At 41.2% G+C, this 21467-nt stretch overlaps 1 protein-coding gene across 3 annotated transcripts in view; it reads right to left on the reverse strand.

The window, feature by feature from the left end:
• The window catches only part of LOC118656504 (neuronal regeneration related protein), a 28286-nt gene extending 13452 nt beyond the window's left edge, over positions 1-14834 (reverse strand). Inside the window, exons 1-3 of one of the 3 annotated variants that reach the window (XM_036309978.1) lie at positions 14816-14834; positions 14221-14262; positions 12871-12934 (exon numbers count right to left, since the gene is read on the reverse strand). In XM_036309978.1, the coding sequence (XP_036165871.1) occupies positions 12871-12885 (15 nt within the window). In that variant the 5' untranslated portion in view covers positions 12886-12934; positions 14221-14262; positions 14816-14834. The other 2 variants (XM_036309977.1, XM_036309976.1) reach the window with 2 other exon arrangements.
• Between the last annotated feature and the right edge of the window lie 6633 nt (positions 14835-21467).

Here is a 21467-nt window from a genome sequence, read left to right on the forward strand (position 1 = left end):
CAAACTGCACTTTGAATTTTTGAACTGTATATTCTTTTGCCACAAATGAGAATAATGCTGTTGATATGCTTTCCAATACAAGACATCTGGAGATAGCAGGACTTTTTCCAAGCACATTCCAAGGTTAATACAAAACATCTAGACTTGCTTTTATTAGCTGGCTTGAATAATTTTAGGTGTGCTGGCTTTCACCTACAAAAAATAGTTATAAGAAGTCTAATTTCTACTCACCAAGAATACTATGTTTTCTTTCCTCTTGTCCTAAAATGACTGTGCTAACCATTAAAATCTTATGAAAATTTTTCCTAACAACATGGAAAAACATGTCTTCAAAAATCAGATTTCTTTTATTAAAGTCCTCAATCAAAGGCTAGTGAGATATGTAAGACATTTGGACTTGGGATTTTTCTTGATCTGAGTGAACGATGGGACAGACAGTTGCTTTTGATAAGTTTGTGGACATTTCAAAAACATTCCTCTTTCGGACATGTGCAAGACGGAGCTTTCCGGAAAGTGTGCACGTTCTCCCAAAGTGCTTGTTCCTAAGGAAACGACTCTCCCTCTCCATCAGCACTCCCTCTCCGCTGGCAGCTGCGACCCGGACCCCTCCGCATTCAGCAGGAGTTCTTCCACAGCCCAGTGCTTCTCTCGGTGCTTCTCTCGCACTGTCCTGGTCACCTAGAGACTTATCTCTCTGCAGCAACAAGCAGAATCCCAACAGATAACCAAATTCTAAGGAAAGGTGGTCATTGTGGGAGGGTGTATTCGAAATGGGTTTAAGTCAGAGTCTTGGTTATTTCCTGAGAAGTTTGCCTTTAAAAAAAGGGAAAATATTTCCAGATCTGTACCTCCCTGCTCCAAGTACTCAGGTCACAAAGTGGTCACTAGACGGCTTCCAATACCCTGTCATCCAAGAAAACTGGCACAAACTACAAGTCCAAGAGGAACAGAATAAGATTAGGATGGATGTACCCCTGTACACCATCTGGATTTTCAAACCCACTGGGTGGAGCGTGGTCCAATTCAGTGGAAGGCTTCTCTGGCTCCAATAAGGGCTCAGCCAGCCAGTACCATGGGAAGCAGAGAAGACCTAAATGGTGGCCACCAACACAAATCAGTAAGATGTTTCAGGGCTGGAAGTCACGGAAGAAACAAATACCTCAAGAGTTTTGAAGATTACTACAAAAGGCATGCCAAATCGTGGGGCTAAGTTCCCTGGAAAGGGACTCACATCCTCTATTTGATATGAAAAAAAGAGGAATAGAAACTCAGACCTTCATTCCAAGTCCTGATTGCATTCTCCAACAGAATAACTCTACCTCATCTTTTTGTCTTTCTTCCATTGCTAACCAATCATGAAAACTGTATTTCTCCAAAGGAAGAGAACTATGAACAATACACGGAACTTGTTCAAACCCACATAGGCAGAATATGTAAATTTGGGAGCCACAGTTTTCTGTGGAAATGAATATAGACTTCATCATAATGTGTTTTTGTTTATTACTAAATTTTAGGCATGTTTTCCAGGTGCACTCATTAATCCTCACAGTGCTGTTTCAAGGATGAAATGCATCAATATATATAAAATGCTAGCAAAAGGGTCAGGCATTTGAGCAATTGGATATGGGTAAGCGATCACTATTATTATCCTCACTATTCTACAGATGAGCCTGCCCCAGGACAAAACCAAGAAATGGGAAGACAGGCTGAGAACACAGCCTCTCCTCCCACAGAATGCAGTCCCTCAATACCCATCTTCTCTGCCATTTCCCGAATGCCACCTGGCGTGATGCCACAGCCCCCTAGTGCTGGTGCCTGTTTCCAATCGCCCAAGTAGGTGTTGAGCATCTCCCCTTAGTGCCCTCGTGATGAAATTTAGGTGGATTTTTGACGCCTATTGTCAAGAGTAATTTTCTCAGGAACATAAGTTGCTCTACTAACTGTGTTTCTGATAAATAGCTGCCCTTCAAAAATAACTTACCTTAAAAAAATAGCACTGTCTGAGGACACAGAGGGTTTGTAGTACAATATTTCTATCTGGTAATCACTGCAGCTAATTATAAAGGGCATTTGCTAAGAAACCAAATTGTTTTAATATGACCCCCAAATGAACTCTCAAACAACATCTCGGATGGCCTAGCAATGGACAGTCTAAATCAGAATATCTTTCTTTCATCAGATGCATTTGAAATCATGTTGGCTGTAAGTTTGCTTTTCAAAATTTTAGTCAAGTAAAAAATAAACTGCTTAGAGGACATTAAAATCTTATCTTTATCAATGATCTGCAGATATACAAACAACACACTACATAAAAATATAAAGTGATCCAAGTTGAAGAGGAAGGACTTATTAGACCAGAGAGGCAGTGTGTAAACTACTAAGAATGGTGACTGGAATGGAAAACAAATTTAACCTGACTCCATTTGGAAACTTTTAATCAATGTGGTAGGAACACAGATAGTTCTAATTTGTGGTGTTCCTCTGGCTTGGTACAAACAACATCAGAACACCTGATCAACTTAGTAAAAATTCACATTATCAGATGAATTATTTCTGTGATGACAATTAACAAATTTAATTGAATTTCTGAATGAATTGATTATGACAGTATAGACAGTTGTGCTTCATATAATAAAATTAAGATTTAAAAGGCAGTCCTCATTTAAAAAGGGATAGGCTTAATGAAGATGAAATGAAAAGATGCGGAGACTTGGCTCCTAGACCTTGGTAACAAGATCAGAACAATTTAAGATCCTATTATCGAGAAATGAGCAAAATATCCAAGGCCAGGGTCATTTTATGGTGCATCATTAGACCTAAGGCTCCACAGGGCAGCATGAAATGGAGACTCAGTTATGGTTCAGAGCATCCAGGCTTCAAAACAGTCAAATCTTGGTAATTAAAGATCAAAATATGAAGATGAGAAGGGATAAGAGAAGATGTGGGCAGAATTTCTGATGCTGTATTACCTGAATTGGTTGGGTATAAAATCTCATTTGTCCAATAAATGAATCAATAAATATGTACTAAGTACTTACTTTCTGCAACATATTGAATATTTGGTAGGTAGCTTTCAATCCTATAGAATGAACATCTTATTAAAGAATATGTCCCATTAGTTTGAGTTACAAGTACTAAAGTAGCAAAGAAAACACGTTTAAAAAAAACACCACCTTTTTAGAACTAAGCCACTAAATCCAGGGACATCTATTTGGGAAAATAGGGGGCTAGTTAATTCATCTTTTCAAATTCTAAATCTCGTACCCATACAACTGTAGCCCCTGATATTGTCCGTTTCAAATAGTGGGTCCATTTCCTGCACAGTATTCATTCTTCCAATTGGTATTATATCCCTAAAATGCAGCAGGCACTAGACCAGGGGTCCTCAAACTACGGCCCGCGGGCCACATGAGGCCCGCCGAAAACATTTGTTTTTTTACTTCAAAATAAGATATGTGCAGTGTGCATAGGAATTTGTTCATAGTTTTTTTTTAAACTATAGTCCGGCCCTCCAACGGTCTAAGGGACAGTGAACTGGCCCCGTTTAAAAAGTTTGAGGACCCCTGCACTAGACTAAGTGTTCAACTATGTGCTACCACACACACACGCACACACACACACACGCATGAAATGAGATTTAGCAACTGTGGCAAATGTGCAAAGAACAGACTTTGAGGTCATGGTCCCAATCGTGTTTTGGGTAACTTTCTCTACCATGACACTGTGAAGGGAAAGAAATAGTACGTCTTGGAAAAGTACCATATTTTTCTGTGTATAAGACGCCCCCACTTTTCCAACCCAAAATTAATAAATCAATATTTAAACATTTTGGTTTTCCTCTTAAGGTCTTCTCTTTTTGGCATCTTAAGGAGTTGTTCTTCCTGTTTGCTCCACTGTCTGATCATACACTCTGTGGGAGGAGGTCCAAATTGTCTCTCTGCAGCTCTATTTCCATGCTCTTTTGCATAGCTGATTACATTCAGTTTGAATTTTGCAGAGTAAGACAATCACTTACCGGTATTTATCTTTTTATTTTTTGACATCTTTATGGCTCAGAATGCTCCTGTTCCTGTTGCATCTGTGCATTCTTCACTTCCACCTCCAATTAAGGCATCAGCTGACATCAGTAACAGTAAGGCTCGTGATTGGAGGAAGCCTGTTTGACAAGTATGGGCAGCTGTGCACCAACATGGCTCCCTCCTAAGCTGACTTCCGTGTATAAGACACCCCTAGATTTTCAGTCTAACTATTTTAGAAAAAAATAGCATCTTATACACCAAAAGATATGGTACTTAGTAATAATTCCTTACTTGGGCTCATGTTTATAAGCATCTTACTCCATATATTTTTATCCATCTAACTACTGACTATATAGACCTTCCTTGACAGTTCTGAATGTTGACTCCCAAAGACGCAGTATCTTCCCCTAATTTCTACTCTTTCCGGTCCAAGAATAGGTTCTGTGTCTGACACTGACTTCATCCAATGAATATGTCCTCAAAATGTCTAGACCCATTTTAAGCACAACTTGTGTCAATTTCTCCTTGTTCAGCGACTGGGCTGCAGTACTTTTCCCTGCTGGAATGGTATCAAACACAGTTCAGACAGGAAGGTTGTTACCTGCCCCAGTCATCAAAGGACAGTGGTGTGTGATGGTGATCTGAGTACCGGCTAAAGCGGAGAAGGGAGAAGAGCTAGAACTGGGCAACCATGCCAAAGCGTCCGTGCACATTATGAATCTCCCCCTTGTTTTAATTACTTATTAAATGGTAGGAGTCTCTGGCTCCTGTTTTTTTGTTTGTTTGTTTTTTGTTTTTTTACTGGCAATGGCTATTCAGCTGTTCTCCTTTCTTTCCAATCAAACAGAACTTCCTTTCATTGGCGACATTCTCTTATGTATCTCCTTCTCCTTGCTAACCATGAGTTATATTTGTATTTTAGTCTATGAAAGTAAGGATGCACACTGAAAAAGCAGTCTAATATCAAGGGTTTAAAACTATCTCCAGCTAGATAATCATAATGCTTTTAAGGCAAAAAGCTTAGATTGAAACCCATTCTAAGGTAATAACAGGCAATAATTTTATTTATGAAGATTTCATTACCTTGTGAAACTGGAGTAGATTTTGCTCTACTGTCATGAATACCTCAATCAGATTACTGAGAGACAAACTGCGGGACTGCTGGGAAAACACCATTAATAACCTCGTGCATAAGGGCGCTCCACAGCTAAGGTTTTGGATGTATGAATCTACTCTAAAATGAGATTCCTCTTTCGGCAGGCCAAACCAAGCGAAGTGTGTGGACTCTCTCAGGACATCTATCTAAGCAAGAAGGGAACACTGAATTTAGTTGTTTTTGTAGTGTAGTGTATTTAGATTTCACTTAGTTCCCCTCTACCCCCTTCCCGCCCCCCCCATTACACCTTCTGAAGTGTTCAATGAGAGGGACTTTTTAATAGCAAATGCAAAATCTGTGTGTATCTATATATTTTATAATCTGAATGGTCTCAACTCTACAATGTATTGGACAGTTACTAGTTATAAATCTCAAGGTGAGCCACCTTGTTCTACTCCAAGCAGATCTCCATGTATCCAGGACCATTAACTCATACAGTTATTCCACAGACATTTACTGACCACTAAGGATGTGTGGGGTCCTGGATAGGTATGGATGGTACTGGAACAGCCATCAGGGTCCATTAGACCATGCCAATGAAAGCTAGGGTTTCTTACCACTTTGTAGAAAGAAAAGGCCAATCAACTTCACTAGCTTTCCCTCTCAATGATGAAACTTTTCCACACCTACATTCACCATCCTGCTGATAGAGCCGTGGTCAGCAAACCGTGGCTCGCGAGCCACATGCGGCTCTTTGGCTCCTTGAGTGTGGCTCTTCCACAAAATACTACGTGCGGGCGCGCACGTACAGTGTGATTGAAACTTCGTGGCCCATGTGCAGAACTCGGTATTTTGTGGAAGAGCCACACTAAAGGGGCCAAAGAGCCGCATGTGGCTCGCGAGCCGCAGTTTGCCAACCACTGTATAGAGGCAAAGGAAAAGAATGAGGCATCCCAGCCTCAATTGCTACCAAAGAGAAAATGCTCAATTTCTAAGGGTCAATTTTCTGATTTCAAGTTTCCAATCTTGGAAAGTAGAAAAAAGCTGCAACTATAGGTAGAATGTTGGAAGTGTGATGAGTATACAGAGGAGCATGAGATGATTCCCACTGGATGTACCAGGGTGAGTTTCATAAAGGAGTTGTCATTTAAATTTGGTCTGGAAGAATAGCTTTATTTTGTCAAGAGGAGCATTCTTTCTAGGACTGAGTAAGCAGAGGCACAGAGGAGGGACTCCTGGGGCACATTAGAATAACAAGTGGCTTGCTTCCTCTAAGAAAATATATTCCATCCTGGCTAGAAATACAGTATTAGTTCACATAGTTCCTGGCATGGCTGCCCAGCCAAGAAATAAAAAATAAATTTCTGCAGGTCTAAACACAGCAGTTGGGTAAAAAAAATTGTTTGAAAGTACGAAGTGTGAGTAGGCAGAAAGAATTCAAGGAGCAATGCTTATCTATGCCACTTTTATTGAGAGACTCGGTGATAAGTCAACCTCATCTGAAGGGGCTAAAAGAGCGAGCGAAATCATTTCATGTTGAAAATCTTGCAGCTGATGCATTCTAAGGTAGGAGTCTGCGCTCTATCCAGAAATTTCAGAAAAATCCTTCTTGTTCTTGGCTTTCCCCAAATTTTGCATATCATGGGATGGGATTTCCTTTAGATGGTCACCAGACTACTGACTAAATTACTAACAGCCTGTAGGCCTCAAATTGTAAACAATTTTATTAGGATGGTGTAAGTGTTGGCGTGAATCTTGAATAAGTATGTCTGGCTACTCAAGAAGAAGTGGAGGGAGAGAGAACCAGCTGGGTACATGTGGCGACACCCAGCTGGCCTCCCAGAAGGGAGCATGGTGCTGCAGCAACACCTCTCTGGCCAGGCAGACACCTCGGTATTTGCTGGGATTTGCCAATGGAAGTGCTGACACTTTCACAAAAGAAAAAGGTTAAGTGTGCTCCTTTCTTCCTCCCCAAGTCCTCCTTGCTAGGGACCTTCCTTCGCGCCACCACTCCGCCCAAGCCCAGAGGCAGATAGACGCAGCAAAGTAATAAGTTACATTTAACCTGAAAATGTATGTGAGTGTGTGTGCTCCTTTCTATTGGGCACAACCAAAAGGCAAAGATCCTGACCCAGGTTGGAGCCTTGAGTGACAGCCTTTGGTCATGTCTAAGATGCCTGCTCAGCAGTTTCCTATGGCTCACCTCATCAAGTCCTGGACTTCTAGGTCTAGTATGTGAGCTCTGTCCTTGATAGCAAATAGGCCCTAAGTGGACAAGGACATTCCCTACTGCAGTAAAAATGCATTATGCTCACTTTCACAAGCATACTTTCTAATGGGTTTCTAATATTTTCTGGAATATGCTTCTCTCTTATCTAAATCTACCCACATATCCTCAATTCTTCATTCACTCAGTATTTATTAAGGACTGGCACTACGCTCTAGGAATAGAAAGCTTAAGAAGGCATAGTGCAGGTTCTCAAGGAGCAAATAGCGCACTTCTAGGTTTCAAATTTTGTGCCAACTCCAACTGGTTGCTAATGATACACTATACTGAAGATTTTGAAATCATATTTAGGCTGAATAATAATAATAATAATAATAATGGGTTGATTAGCAATGTCTGCCACAGGTGCAGCAGGAGTTAATGGTAACATGTATGTCATATATTTGCCATCTCTGGGTCTAGCTTAATTTCTATGTCCTTGAAAAAAAAGTGCTCTAAAATCTCCAGTCCACAGTCCTCAAGCACTCTTCGAGATTATACTATATTACACTGTTAAATTTGTCATGCCTGTTAGTCTTCCTTCCACATCTAAAATATAAACCCACTGAGGGCACAGAGCAAATGTGCACTTTCTATAATACAAAGAACTAAGCACAAATAAAATGCTCAAAAAAACAAACCAACAAAAAAACCAAACACCTTGTTCACTTGACATGGGGAACACATGCAAAATCTTACTGCTAACTCTTCTTATCTCTTCAGCACTTTCAGACATGGCATCGCTGTGTCCTTGGGATCATCTTCAAAATCCCACAGAATCAGATTATATTGGAAATAAGTGAGGACTTTACATTTCCAATACTAGGATCCTTCTGGACTCTGGAGGGGATATGTGGCTGCAGGAAAGGTGCTGTGAGCTTTGAGCATTGCAGCTGGATCAAACCTAGAGAGCTAGCATCGCACCAGGCTGCTCAGAGTGGCATTAAAAGCTGGTAAAGGTGAGCAATGGCAAGCCACTCTTTTTTTGGTAAGTGCTTTTATGGCTTAACCACTTTTTTTCACTCCTGTTAATAAATTATGGAAAATAACTTGTGAAAACTAAAATACGTTCACATCAACTTCCTAGATTTTTAGAAGAAGGTAAAGATACATATGACTTATAGTTCACCCAAACTAAACATGATTAAGTCATTAACGATAAATATATCCAAGTTACTATATATTAGCATTCATAGACCAAATAGTTATTGATCTTCTAACATATATTTAATACTTTATTAAGCACTGTACATGAACCTTATAATCCCTCTTGATGCCTATAATTTAGGTGGTCAATGAAAGAACTGCATATGACCCAACCAACAAGTAATGCAGAGAGGTATAATCTAATGTTATACCCAGGTTAATACTAAGTCACTGCTACTAATAACTGAATTGATATTTAGAATTTAGTTGCAAGCCTAAATCCTTGTTAATGCTTAAATCCTAAATCATTAGAGCTGCTAACACTTGCCATGAAGACCAATTTTAAAATCACTGCTATATTTTATACCACTGAGATGAGATATTCTTGAAGCTACCCCTAAGTACAAAATATGTCTAGAAATACCCATTTCATATATATTTAGACCCAATAAATCATATTTCAACAGCCATAATTTCTACAGACAGGGGCTGAGATTTATGGTGAACCTGCCTTCCAGTTGAAAGCAAAGGAGAAGTTTAAAATTGGAATCTTTTAATATATCTTGATCAACCAAGATGACAAGTCCAAGTGCATTCAATACATTTTCCTCTGGTATATTCTAATTGGATTTGCTGATAAAATTTCTTTCTTCTAGTCTCTTTCTGTATAACAAAGAAATTATTCAAATAATTCAGGCAAATCCTTCCCACTCCTATATCACTCCTGCAACATTTTAAGTAACCAAAATGAATCAGACGAAATCAAGTGGCTTTTTAAAAAAAGCATAATTATTCAGATAATTGCCTCAACCTTCCATTTCTCTTTCCCTGTGAGGATAAGGCCTTAAAAGACTTTCCAGCCAGAAACAGCACTAAGTAAAATATGTGCAAGACCAAGGAAGTTACAATATTTCACTCTAAGACTAATCTTTAGCCAGTCCAACGTAGATGAATATTTAATGTATTAAACTAGAAATCTGGAGGTTACTCATATTCATATTTTAAAAGTCTATTTTCTCTATTTTAAAAGTATTCATCTTAGGATTTAAAAGAAAGTGAATTCCTTCAGTGTATTTATGATGATCTGATTTACATACAAGTTTTAAAGAACTGTATTGGGTTAAAATAGAATGATACTTTGAATAGCTGTTTATTCAAAGATTTCTGCTACTATATACCCTCTCCTGCCTGAATTATCTATGTAGCTCAAACGGAAGCTGGACTGAAGTTAAATCCAGATAGACCATCCCTGCTGTCCTAATTCCCTAAACAATTCCCAATTCTCCCTCCCCCTTACAGTGTGCTGAAAGGCCTGGTGAAAGAGAAGATAGTACCATATAAAATTACCCTCCTAGGAACTCTTCAGCATCCCCACAATCAAGAATCACTGTGAGCAACTTGTAAATTTACATTCTAAAACCCACTGGCAAAGCTACCAATAGAACCACATCTCTCCTCAATCTTTGTCTATTTCTTTAAACAGGAAAACCTTATGTTAGTGGAGAGATTATTCAAAGAGCCTCCTTATAAACCCATGAATGCCACTTCACAGACTACAGAAAGTAGAGCTCTATGAACCATACAATGGAGTCAACTCATCTTTTCTAAAAGCTCAGCAACAGCCTTAAAGAGAACTTAATTTGTTCCAATTCCTAGGTCTCTGTTAAAACATAATGAGCCCATGCTTTATGCCACTATGAGTCCATGGCACACACATACTCAGAGGCAAGTTTCCTGCACAGAGGGTAGGCATGCTGAAAATCAGAACTTAACCTTGACATTTTTCAAACTATTCAATAAAACTATCTATGCATTCTGAAGTATTTTCTTCTCACTGACGTATCAAAAGCAGGTAACTTTAAAATAAAACATCTAAGTAAATACCAAGGACCCATACAAAACAGTACTCCTGAGTTGCACAATCCCAGGTGCATTGTAATCTATGTAAGTGGCGCCCCCTGGAGTTGTGCTTATAGGGTCCCATACACAGCATATAATGTGATTGGTGCTTCTTACAGCTAACAAAGTGGTTGTATTTTTTTTTTTTTTTTTTGATAATGCAAAAGGCACTCACTCTAGGATTCATGACTGAATCTTCAAATTATTGTGAAACATCATTTTAGGGTATGTAAAATGTCTAGCTATCTTGAATTCTGGAGTTCTTTTATGGAAATGAGCCGATTAAAAATTTGTATTTGGCATAAGCCCTTTACTAAATGGGGTAAATACACTGGCTGTAGATCCTCTATAGTGTTTTAAATTATGCAAGTGGAATAACATGTTTAACAGAAAGGGCGTTTTATGTTTTCTAGAGGTAGCCAGGTGTTAAATTTGCTTCCCTAGCAGTGGTTTCTATTGCATGTGGGCTAAGTCTTTAAGTAAGCTAGTTACAGATCAGCAAAATAATTTCAGTTTTAATCAAGGAAAGAATAACTTCATTTTGCCCCAAACTGAAAAAGTGGAGGTACAAAACACGTCTAATATCAGTTTTATAGAAACAAAATTGAAATTTTTTTGCATTAATATGTACAAAGATTTTTAAGAGCTCTGACCTCCCGGGATGAGAGAATTGCTAGAAAGTTACTTGGAATCACCCACAGACAATAACTGTCGGTGGTTTCATTTCAGGCAATGGCTTGTGCCAAAAGGAACTGACATCTTGATGAAAGGATCACCAAAAAGTCGTAAGAATTTTTCCATGAGTGAAAATCCTTCCAAGAGCAACAAACTGTGATTTCTCATTCGGCCACCATACATAAATGACAACTGTAAGAAATTAACAACATGTAATAATAATTCGAATTTGCTTTTCTGCATTCAAATCATTCCAACTTTCATTCTCAGCTTTGGCTCACATGCTTGCTTTCCACAAAGCTCACTCCACTCACTGTTACAGAAACGTGATACCCTTTGAGCTTGATCTATAGGGCTAGTTTTGGCAGGGTCAGCGGTCGAATTTATGTTTAACCAAATGGGACACCTGACATGTTACAACCATTTATGGTGACACAGAGAGTAAGGTTCTGGGATAAGGTGATGTGGCAAGTCCCGGTAAAAGATAATTAAATAAACAAAAAAACTTTGCAGCAGTTTATTTTATTACCATCCTGGTACTCTGGGACAATGGCTAATTAGGAATGCAATATGAAGTTAGGAACTATTGGCACAAAAACCTTAATCAGTTTAATTTTCTGCTCATCCTTTTTGTTCCTCTAACCTCAAGTCCCTTAATTTGGTCATTATTAAAGTCCGAGCAAGAACTATTTTATTTGGTGCTTCAAAATCCACCTGTTGAAACGACAGGTGAGGCATACACAAAAAATAAAGAGCCTACTTGATAATAGGATTGAAACTGAACTCATTTAATTGCTTCTGATTCATTTTTCTCCTTGGAAGCTTATACTTGGGTTGTGCTCAAAGAAAACATCAAGTATATCAGATTCAATTTTGATTCATTAAATTCCGCCCTCGTTTAAAAGGAAACACTAAAACTAAATTTGGAAATCACACAGTCTAAGTGGCAAAGGGGTGTTTTAAAGAGTATAAACATCTGCAGGAGGACATGCTGTATTTATCTGAAAAGTTTCATGAGATTTCTATTTTTTTTTTCAATTCAACTTATTTGCAAAGAGGAAATTTTTCATAGGAGATAAATATACTTATTTAATGTGTATTTCATCTAATTCTTTAATCAGCCATCAAACACTCAACTGCTTTCCCTGTGGATCATGCTTGTTAAAAAATAGTTTCCCTTTCATTTAGGGGAGAACATGCTTGACTTCTAAAACTGGGCATGTGTCTCTCATAAACCAACAAAAAAACACAATGCTAATTATATTTGAGATACAGTAGACAGAGTGCATTAATATAAAAGTCCATGTTCTTCATAGATATTGCTCGTAAGGACAGCAGATACCATAGCCATTTGATTAGCTGGACACAGACTCCTACTTTTTGGGTAAGTTCTGGCTGTCTCTAACATCTGACCCATGGCTTTGTTTGAGCCCTGCTGCTATCAGCCTTTCCTTGCATGTCACAACACATCACTCTTCTTAAAGAACAGAACGGTTTCTGTTGTTCAAGTTAAATAAGTCTTCACTTCTGAAAAAGGAATTTCAGTTTTCTATTCAAGATGATTGAAAATCAAAAGATCTAATTCACCACATCCAATTCATATAAATTACTGCACTGCAAAGCTCCCACATGCTGGAGATAGAACCTTCTAAAGGTCAGATGGGGTAAGAACAATGAAGGGTTGAGGCGGGGTGACGGTGGGTGGCTGACATTTATACGGAATAAAGCCGGAATGAGACTGAGAATCTCCTTGGATGACCAGTTCTTACCATTTTGAGGATCATAGCAGCCTTGGACTTGCACCCTCCCTGTCTTCAGTCCAGGGAGACGAACCTGCAAAATATGTTTAAAATAGTAGACAAATCGCCTCACCACCGGTCAGCAAATGAAGAATGCCTGTTTAGAGGTTACAGACAAATAACCACTTTCTGTGGTTAAGATAAGTTACATGCAAATCACTGTTACTGTGGGGCTTCTGAAAGAGCGTTCCAAGCTGTCTACAGGCTGAAATAGGGGACAAAGGAATCCCTGGTACCTGGCTTTGCAGCACCCTGAGCTATTCTTAGTGTTTGGTTCATTTTTTAAATTACAGTTCAAAAGGTTTAGCAACTTAAAAGTAGAACCAAGTGATAAAAATAGATTGTTTTCTGGCTGCTCTTTGTTCCCAGACATACTACTGGCAATATATTTGCAATCAAGACAGCAGAATAGGAATTAGCTTTTCACCATGTAGTGTAATGCCTCAGAGTGGATATTTTTGGAAATGGCACTGCATTACATAACCTTCTGTGTTTGGGGGGGGGGGGGACTACATTGGGGGAAAAAGTCAGGAATATACACCTTATGCCCTTCTCCCTAAACAAATCAACATTAATGCACATGCTGCAGTGATTTTCCTCTCAACCTTTAGGTCATCACAATACAATTCTTTTGTTAACGTAAGTTAGGACAAAAATTAAGATGAATGGAGAAACTAAAAGTTCTCCAAAAGGGTCTCATAAGCTCTTAGAGTTTCCCTATGTTATCATACCTACATATAAATGCAAATCCAATTATCATCATTATCAAAAAGCAGTCATCTATTCTTAAGCCACCCCTCTTCCCCCAAAGTTCAACTGCTTTAGAAGAAAATGCAGGGGAAAAGTGTTGGAAGATCGAATGCCTCCAAAGACCCTTGGCGGCAACAGCAGCGTTGAAAGAGTAATAAAGTGTAAAGATGGAAGGACACGAATTCGTGTAATAAAAGGGGGCGGGGTGCATGCCGCAAAGTGCATTCAATGCAAAGAAACGAAACAGTCCCCAACACTGCTTTTTATGAGCAAGAAGAACAAAAATTAACCACACCAACAAACAAAAGATTAAAAAAATTAAAACAAAGCCCGCCCCTTCCCCAAAGAATTCTCCCTCTTGTGCATTTTTTTTTTTTAAATTCCAGCCTTAATGCAGCAGATCCCAAATACCAGAATTTCTCCAAGGTACATGCTTGAGCTCTTTAAAATGTAGAGGGAAGAAGCATGAACTCTGCAGGGTTGAAGGGTCCGGCTAAGAGTAAAGGCAAGAAACCGACACAAAAGAGAAAGCAGCGCTCCCGGCCGGCGATGGGAATGGCATATACTTACAGACAAAAGCCCCGCTCCCTGTGCACTCTCTCCTCTCTACACCTGAAACACAAATGTGGATGAAAAAGGGCATCATGCAAGGAAGACAGCTGGGGGGAGGGGCGGGGAGGGGGGAGGGGAGGGGAACGGGGGGAGGAAAAGGAGAGAGGAGGGGGAAGGGGAAACAAAACCCAAACCGGCTTCACTTCCAAGAAGTGCAGCCCTGAATAAAGAAGGAGGGGAAGGTCTCCCTGCCTCGTGCTCTGTCTTCAAGAGTGTGTGTCTCTCTCTAAGAGTCTCGCTCTCTTTCTCTCCCTCTCTCCGCTGCTAGTGTGCGAGTGAACAATGAGCTAATTCTGATGGGGCTGGCGCGGCGCCAGCGCCCCAGCCTTGCAGCCACTGTGCTGCCGCGGCGGAGCCAGACTGCTTACTCGGCAGGAATCCGCAGCTCGGGGCCCGTCGGCGGGCGGCCAACGTGCGCGCACCCCGGCCCCCCGCGCCCCGGCCCCGCGCGCCCGGCCGCCCCCACTGCGCCCGCCCGGCCCTGGGGACAAAGGGGCCCGCAGCTGGGCGCGCCGCCCCGCCCCGCCCCGCCGCCGAGCACGGGCGCACACACCCGGCACGGCCTCCCCGCCCCCGGCGGGCCTCTCCGCCTCGACGTGCGGTGGCTTTTCAGACAAATAAGGAGGTGGAGGAGGCGGTTTGGGGGCGCGCCAAGCGAGAAGGCGGCCAGGGCGCTGCACAGCCCGGCGAGCTGCCAGGGCCGCGGGGAGGCGGCGCGGCCGGTACTGTAATAATAAACCTGCGGCAGAGGGCATCTGAGGGAAAGAGGACGGCGACGGGCGGCAGCCGCCTTCCCTTTAGGAGCCTGTCCCGAGCGAAGCCGAAAATGGTGCCGATGGTGCCACACAGAGCCGGGGCCACAGGCGTTTGCGCACGGCCCCGGGTGGGTACCTACCGGCACGCGCGCCCCCCATCACCCCCCCCCCCCGCGCCCCGCCCCGCCCCGCCCGCGGGGAAGCCCGGCAGCCCCAAGGCCGGGCCCAGGGGCCCTGTGGCTGCGCGCGCACACTCGGGCACACACTGGGGCGCACACACATGCATACACTGGGCACACTCCTCCGCAGACAGCCAGGGCTGAGACTGGTGTGATCAGCCCAACACACACTCCCCTTGTAATTCCTTCCTCCATGAAGGATTTAGTATGTTCCCCATTCTCCGCCCCACTGAAAAAGTACTTTTTAAAATAGAAGATTGCTTTTTTAAAAAGTGCTTTGCATTTTTGATTTTTTAAAAAGTCATCTTTCTTACTTAAAATATCTTTTCATGGTAACATGATAGCTCAAAATTTTGCTATGAACTGCCAACAAAATGGGATATTTTATAGTATTAGATGTTAAAGAGGAAGATTATTTTCTAATTAAATTGCTTTGCCAAGAAAAAATACAAAAAGGATCATACTGTCTTCTAAATTTGACATCCACATTTTACTTCTAATCACTAAAAGCAATGTTTGCTATTGTAACAGTCAAAAGAAAAGGGGCAGGGGAGAGAATTTACAAAAACATGGTTATGGAATATCTTCTTTTATGTTTTAGTATTTTGGGGGGCACAGAAATAGCACGTCTTAAAAAGCAATATTTTACACTCTTTTGTAAAGAGTAAATTCTCTATAAGCTTGTCGCTGGGACTGTCTCCTTCACACTATGAAAGCCACTGCAGCAGCAAATGCGTACTAGTCTGCTAGTGGGTATTATGTTTAAGGGGCCCACTAGGAGCTTCCCTGAATTAATCTGAAACCTAAGTCACTCCTTCCCCCACCCCCCACACAAGCAGTTGCTGAGAACAAAGGGAAAAAATAAAACTTAAACTTCCCTAATGCCTTCGGGGTCAGAGTTCACCTGCCAGGGAAATAATGAAGGAAGGTCAGAGTAGTAAGTAGGGTGGTGGAAGAGGGCAGAAGCCTTGGGCTTCTTCTGCAAGTCTGAAGCTCTAGCAAGGGGTCAAGGGCACCTCAATATTGAGATCTTCGTCATTCGCCTCAGTTGGGCTTGAAAAGAAACCCAAGAGGGCACTGCCACATGGACCGAAAATCTATCCCAAGAGGTTACAGCCAAAAGTTGCTGTAATACACACACACACACACTAACTTCAGTGTTTATGTAAAACTTACCTAAGATGTCCTTTCAAAACGGAAATTTGGGATTTATTATATTTGATATTTCTTCATTGTAACCACAGACATACAGATGACATAGATTTTAAAAAATTTGTTTTTATCGATTTCAGAGACAAGAAGGGAGAAGGGGAGATAGAAACATCAGTGATGAGAGAGAATCATGTATCCGCTGCCTCCTGCACACTCCTGGGGATCAAACCCGCAAGCCGGGCATGTACCCTGACCAGGAATCAAACCATGACCTCCTGGTCATGGGGTCAACACTCAACCACCGATTCACACCAGCTGTGCTGATAAAGATTTTTAAGAGCCTGGCTGGTTTGGCTCAGTGGATAGAGCGTCGGCCTGCGGACTGAAAGGTCCCAGGTTCGGTTCCGGTCAAGGGCATGTACTTGGTTGTGGGCATATCCCCAGTGGGAGGTGTGCAGGAGACAGCTGATCAATGTTTCTCTCTCCTTGATGTTTCTGGCTCTCTGTCCCTCTCCCTTCCTCTCTGTAAAAAATCAATAAAATATATATTTTTTTAAAAAAAGATTTTTAAGAAATAGAATATTGGGTCAGAATCACAGTCTATTTACTACTATGTTCCAAAACACAGTTACAATCCGACTATCCAATAAACATACTTGAGTCTTTCTATGTGTAGGAGACTGTGCTAACTGCTAGAGGCATAAAGAAATTCACGCCATGTCACCTCACTCAGGAACTACCTCACAGTGCTCCAGGCTATCATGCTCTGCCCCCTCCCATCTACCCTGTAGGTTGTATGGGATACCCACGCTCCTGAAACACCTTTCTAATAGTGGTTGGTACCTGCTGCTCCATTGCAGGTGAAGACCATACTTAGCCTTCCACCCAGAGCTCACCACAATGTGACAAAAATTTAACCCTCTAGCTTTATCATCCATCTCTTTCATCTTTTTCCCAATCATGGAATAGCATCCTTCACTTCAATCTGACTAATTACTTAGGGCAGGGGTGGGCAACTCCTGGCACGCATGCCGTGCCAAACATGGCACGCCAGTAACTTTTGCTGGCACCCGAAACCCTCTCTTATAATCTTCCATTTACAATTTTTTTCTTAATATCGACTTTTTTATTTTTCAGATAAATTCAGTGTAGGTGCATCTTAGGTAAATAAATAATTTTACATAACAAGTTATCTTAAAGACCATAGACACGGATTGACGAGAGAGGAGAAGAGAAATTTCTATGCCTCTGCCTTAACTCTCCCTGACTTCCTAGATCCGACCAGTGTTTTGGTTTCATCCACGTACGCTTGTGAATCTTTGTTCTCAGTGATGAATTTTGTTAAATCTCATAATAGGAGTAGCCTGACGGATGAAAGTAGTAGCTCGTGCATATCTCTGAAGGTCACGAAGTATAAACCTGATGTAAAATCTCTGTCATCAGTGATGCAGCAGCAAAAGTCCCACTGATAATATCAAACGGAGTCATAAAGTTTTCTGTCAGACTATCAGTATACATGTATACATTAAAAAATAAATGTATTTTTCATCATCATATACTGTGTTTTTGTTGCTCGAATGAATTTTATTATTTCTTCAAGGTTCTTCACATATGTACACCTTAAGAGATATCAAGTAGGCGTAACACGTTCTCAAAAAATTAGGGTTGGCACGCAGAAGAATTTTGAGTCAGAGATTTTGCTGGTTTTGGCACGCACTCACAAAAAGGTTGCCCACCCCTGACTTAGGGCATATGTTCCTCCCTAAACCGTAAACAGTCAGGAAGCAAAGCCATGGAAACACTGACTTAAACCAGCCTCAACCTCAGCACTACTGATGTTTGGGGCTGGAAGAATAATTCTTGGATGGGGCTAAGGCAGTGGTCGGCAAACTGCAGCTCGCGAGCCACATGCGGCTCTTTGGCCCCTTGAGTGTGGCCACGAAGTTTCAATTGCACTGTTTGTGCGCGCCCGCATGTGGTATTTTGTGGAAGAGCCACACTCAAGGGGCCGCAGTTTGCTGACCACTGGGCTAAGGGATAGGGTGGGAAGAATGTGGAGGAGGAAGGGGGCTACTCATTATAGGATGTTTAGCAGCATCTCCAGCCTCTCCCAATTGCATGTCAGTAGTAAATCCCAGATGTGACAACCAATTATGTGTCCAGACAACTCACCTGTGGTTGAGAACCACTGGCTTAAACAATCAGATCCATTCCTTGAGATGGGAAAGAGGTGACCTCCCTTGAGCTATGTGGACTGAATGCAAGAGGGACAGAAATCTGAACAAAAGCAAAATTTTCTTAGGAAAAAGAAGTAGGTAATATCCTTATCTTAATGGAATTTATAGTCTGTGATATGGGCATGGAGAAACAATCAAAGCCAAAGTTATGGTGCAATGTGATCTGCACAGGTATACTGTGAGCATCAAGATTCCTTTCTAAATAGGACAGGGGTTCAATGTAAGTTTCCTAAAAGGGGTGATGCTTAAACTAAATTTGTGGAGAATTAACAAAAGTCAGAAAATTGAAGAAAGGAGAAAGAGACATTCTAGGCAGAGGCAGGGACAGATCATGAGCTAAGAAATTTGATCAAAGAACCCTTGGCCAGAACCTAACCCTTGTCTTCTGTCCCTGACATGTGTACTGTGGTCCATCAGATTTGGTCAAAAATAAAAGGATGTACATTAGATACAGAAGCTTTTCCTTCAAGCTTCCTTAGATATTTCATTCTCAAATGTATCTTCATATATCCAACTGCATCTCAAATACCTACTCCCACAATTTTGTTTATATTCAGTCTATATCATTGGAGTAACAAATTCCATGAGTTTGAGTTCCAGGTGAAAGGCTGCATATAAAAGTAGTTAGAGCTATGTCTATGTGACCCTGGAGAAGTTAGTTAACCTTTTAGTCTCAGTATCTTCAGTTTTTTCAAGTGGGCTTTATACCATAGCACTAGAGTGCTGCATTATGTAAAATTGTGTATAGTGTTTGGCATTTTAGTTAGCATTACATAGAAGGTAGCAATAGGTACGTGCTAGAATAAAACATATGTGACGTTTCATGATATGCCCCGGCCTCTCATGCTAGCCTCATCTTCAGTCCCTCTCTGGTCAGCCTGAATGATGTGCAGCTTTCCACTGAGTCACTCTGCTGCATGACTCTTGGGCCTTTTCACTTGCTATTCCTGCTGCCAGGATACTCCTTCCCTCTTCTTCAGTGTGTTAACTCTTGTTCATTCTTCATAAGTGTAGGTTATGCATCACCTTCTTTAGGAAATTTTCTTTGAACACTTGGCCTGATTTTTGGAAAGGAGTCCTTGTGCTCACATGTGCCCTGTACAGACCTCCACAATTTTTCTTACTACACTGCACTGTAACATTGGCTTCACCACTAGATTGTAAAGTCCATAGGAGACTTTATTGGTTACCTGCCAAACACCCAGTGTCTCTTTCCTTAACTAAACCCTGATTTTGTCCTGGTCTCCATCCTTCCCCCATATAGCCCACAAGTTCCAGGGAAGGTGACCCCAAGAAGTAGACCCTGATTATTTTAGCCAATCAGTGTACTGAATTGTTTGGATCTGATAACCATGTAGAGAGAAGCATGTGACCTAAATTCAACCAATCAGACTAAAGGGAAATAATTTGATTGCATGCTTGAGCTAAAAAAATTGAATTTTGTGTTTAGAACAATACAGACCTTTTTGAAGAAATTTAATCTGAAAGTGATTTTTTCCCCTAAAAAGATTATTCTTAGAGCAATTCGGAGAATGGATTTGGGAAGAGAGAAGGGACAGAATTGAGGAACCCAGATCATTAGGAGGCTTTTACAATAACCCAGGTGAGTAATTAAAAATGGCCCAAATTAAGCCAGAGACCATGGGAGAGGAGAAGAGGGAAGGGGTACAGTTATAGCAGGAAGGTAGAATTGCAGAACTCAGCAGGACCTTGATAGAATCCTGGAGATTAGCGGGAGAGGAGTTCAAGATGATCCCAGGTTCTGGCTTTGTGACTGCTTCAGTGATGTTGGTCTTTCCTAAAACAGAAACATACAGGAAGAATAGTGGATTTGGGAGCAGGGGGTGATAATGAGTTTAGTTTTATATCTGTTGAGTGTAGAACTCACGTACTTAATATTTCATAGCAAGCCTTAGGTAATTTTCTTATCACCATCTCCCTTTTCCTCTTGCTCTCTTTCTATGATGGGCTGGATTGTGTCTCCTCCAAAATTCCTATCTTGAAGTCCTGACCCTCAGTACCTCAGAATGTGACTGTATTTGGATATAGAATCTTTAAACAAGTAAGTAAGGTCAAATGAGGTCATGAGGGTGGGCCCTCATCTAATATGTCCCAATCAAAATAGACAATTAGGACACAGGCACACACAGAGGGAAGGCCAAGTGAGGACACAGGGAGAAGATGACCATTTATCAGCCAAGCAGAGAGGCTTCAAAAGACACCAACTCTGATCTCTAGAACTGTAAGAAAATAAATTTCTGTTGTTTAAACTTCCTAGTCTGTGGTATTTTGTTGTGGCAGCCCTAGCAAACTAATACACCTCTCTTACACAAACCATTCAGAAGACAAAGAATTTGTAATATTTTTGTTAGCTATGAGTTTTAGGATATTGTAAAGCGGAAAGTCCAAGAAAGAGCCTGAAGCTATAGACTAATATGTCCACCAAGGGAAAGGCTTTGTCCAAACCCAGAAAGTCACATTTAATATGTGGATGAAAGTTGTATTGCAGCTCATGAAGGCTCAACTGAAATTCACGGTTCGTCGTTCTCAGAACAGCATTCCAAAACACATAAGGAAACCTATTTACAATCGACACTGTCCACTTGCAAGTTTCCAGCTGTATTTACACAGCTGCTGAAGGCAGCACGGATGAGAAGGATTCTCCACCTCACCACTGAGAAACCCACACTGAGAACAGGTTCAGAAAAGCGCCTTCATGTTTGAGAATTCTGTAAGTCTCTCAGAGGAACACAAAAAGGCGAGAACTGAGCCATTGATGTTGGGGACATTGGCAATGAAAGGAGGAAAAATTGCTGTGAATTTAGTAAAGTGTGAAGTCTGAATGTAAAAGAGAATATAGGATGACTTGGAACCTATGACAC

Source organism: Myotis myotis, unplaced genomic scaffold (genome assembly GCF_014108235.1).
Source record: "Myotis myotis isolate mMyoMyo1 unplaced genomic scaffold, mMyoMyo1.p scaffold_m19_p_5, whole genome shotgun sequence".
In the NCBI taxonomy this organism is placed as follows: Eukaryota; Metazoa; Chordata; class Mammalia; order Chiroptera; family Vespertilionidae; genus Myotis; species Myotis myotis.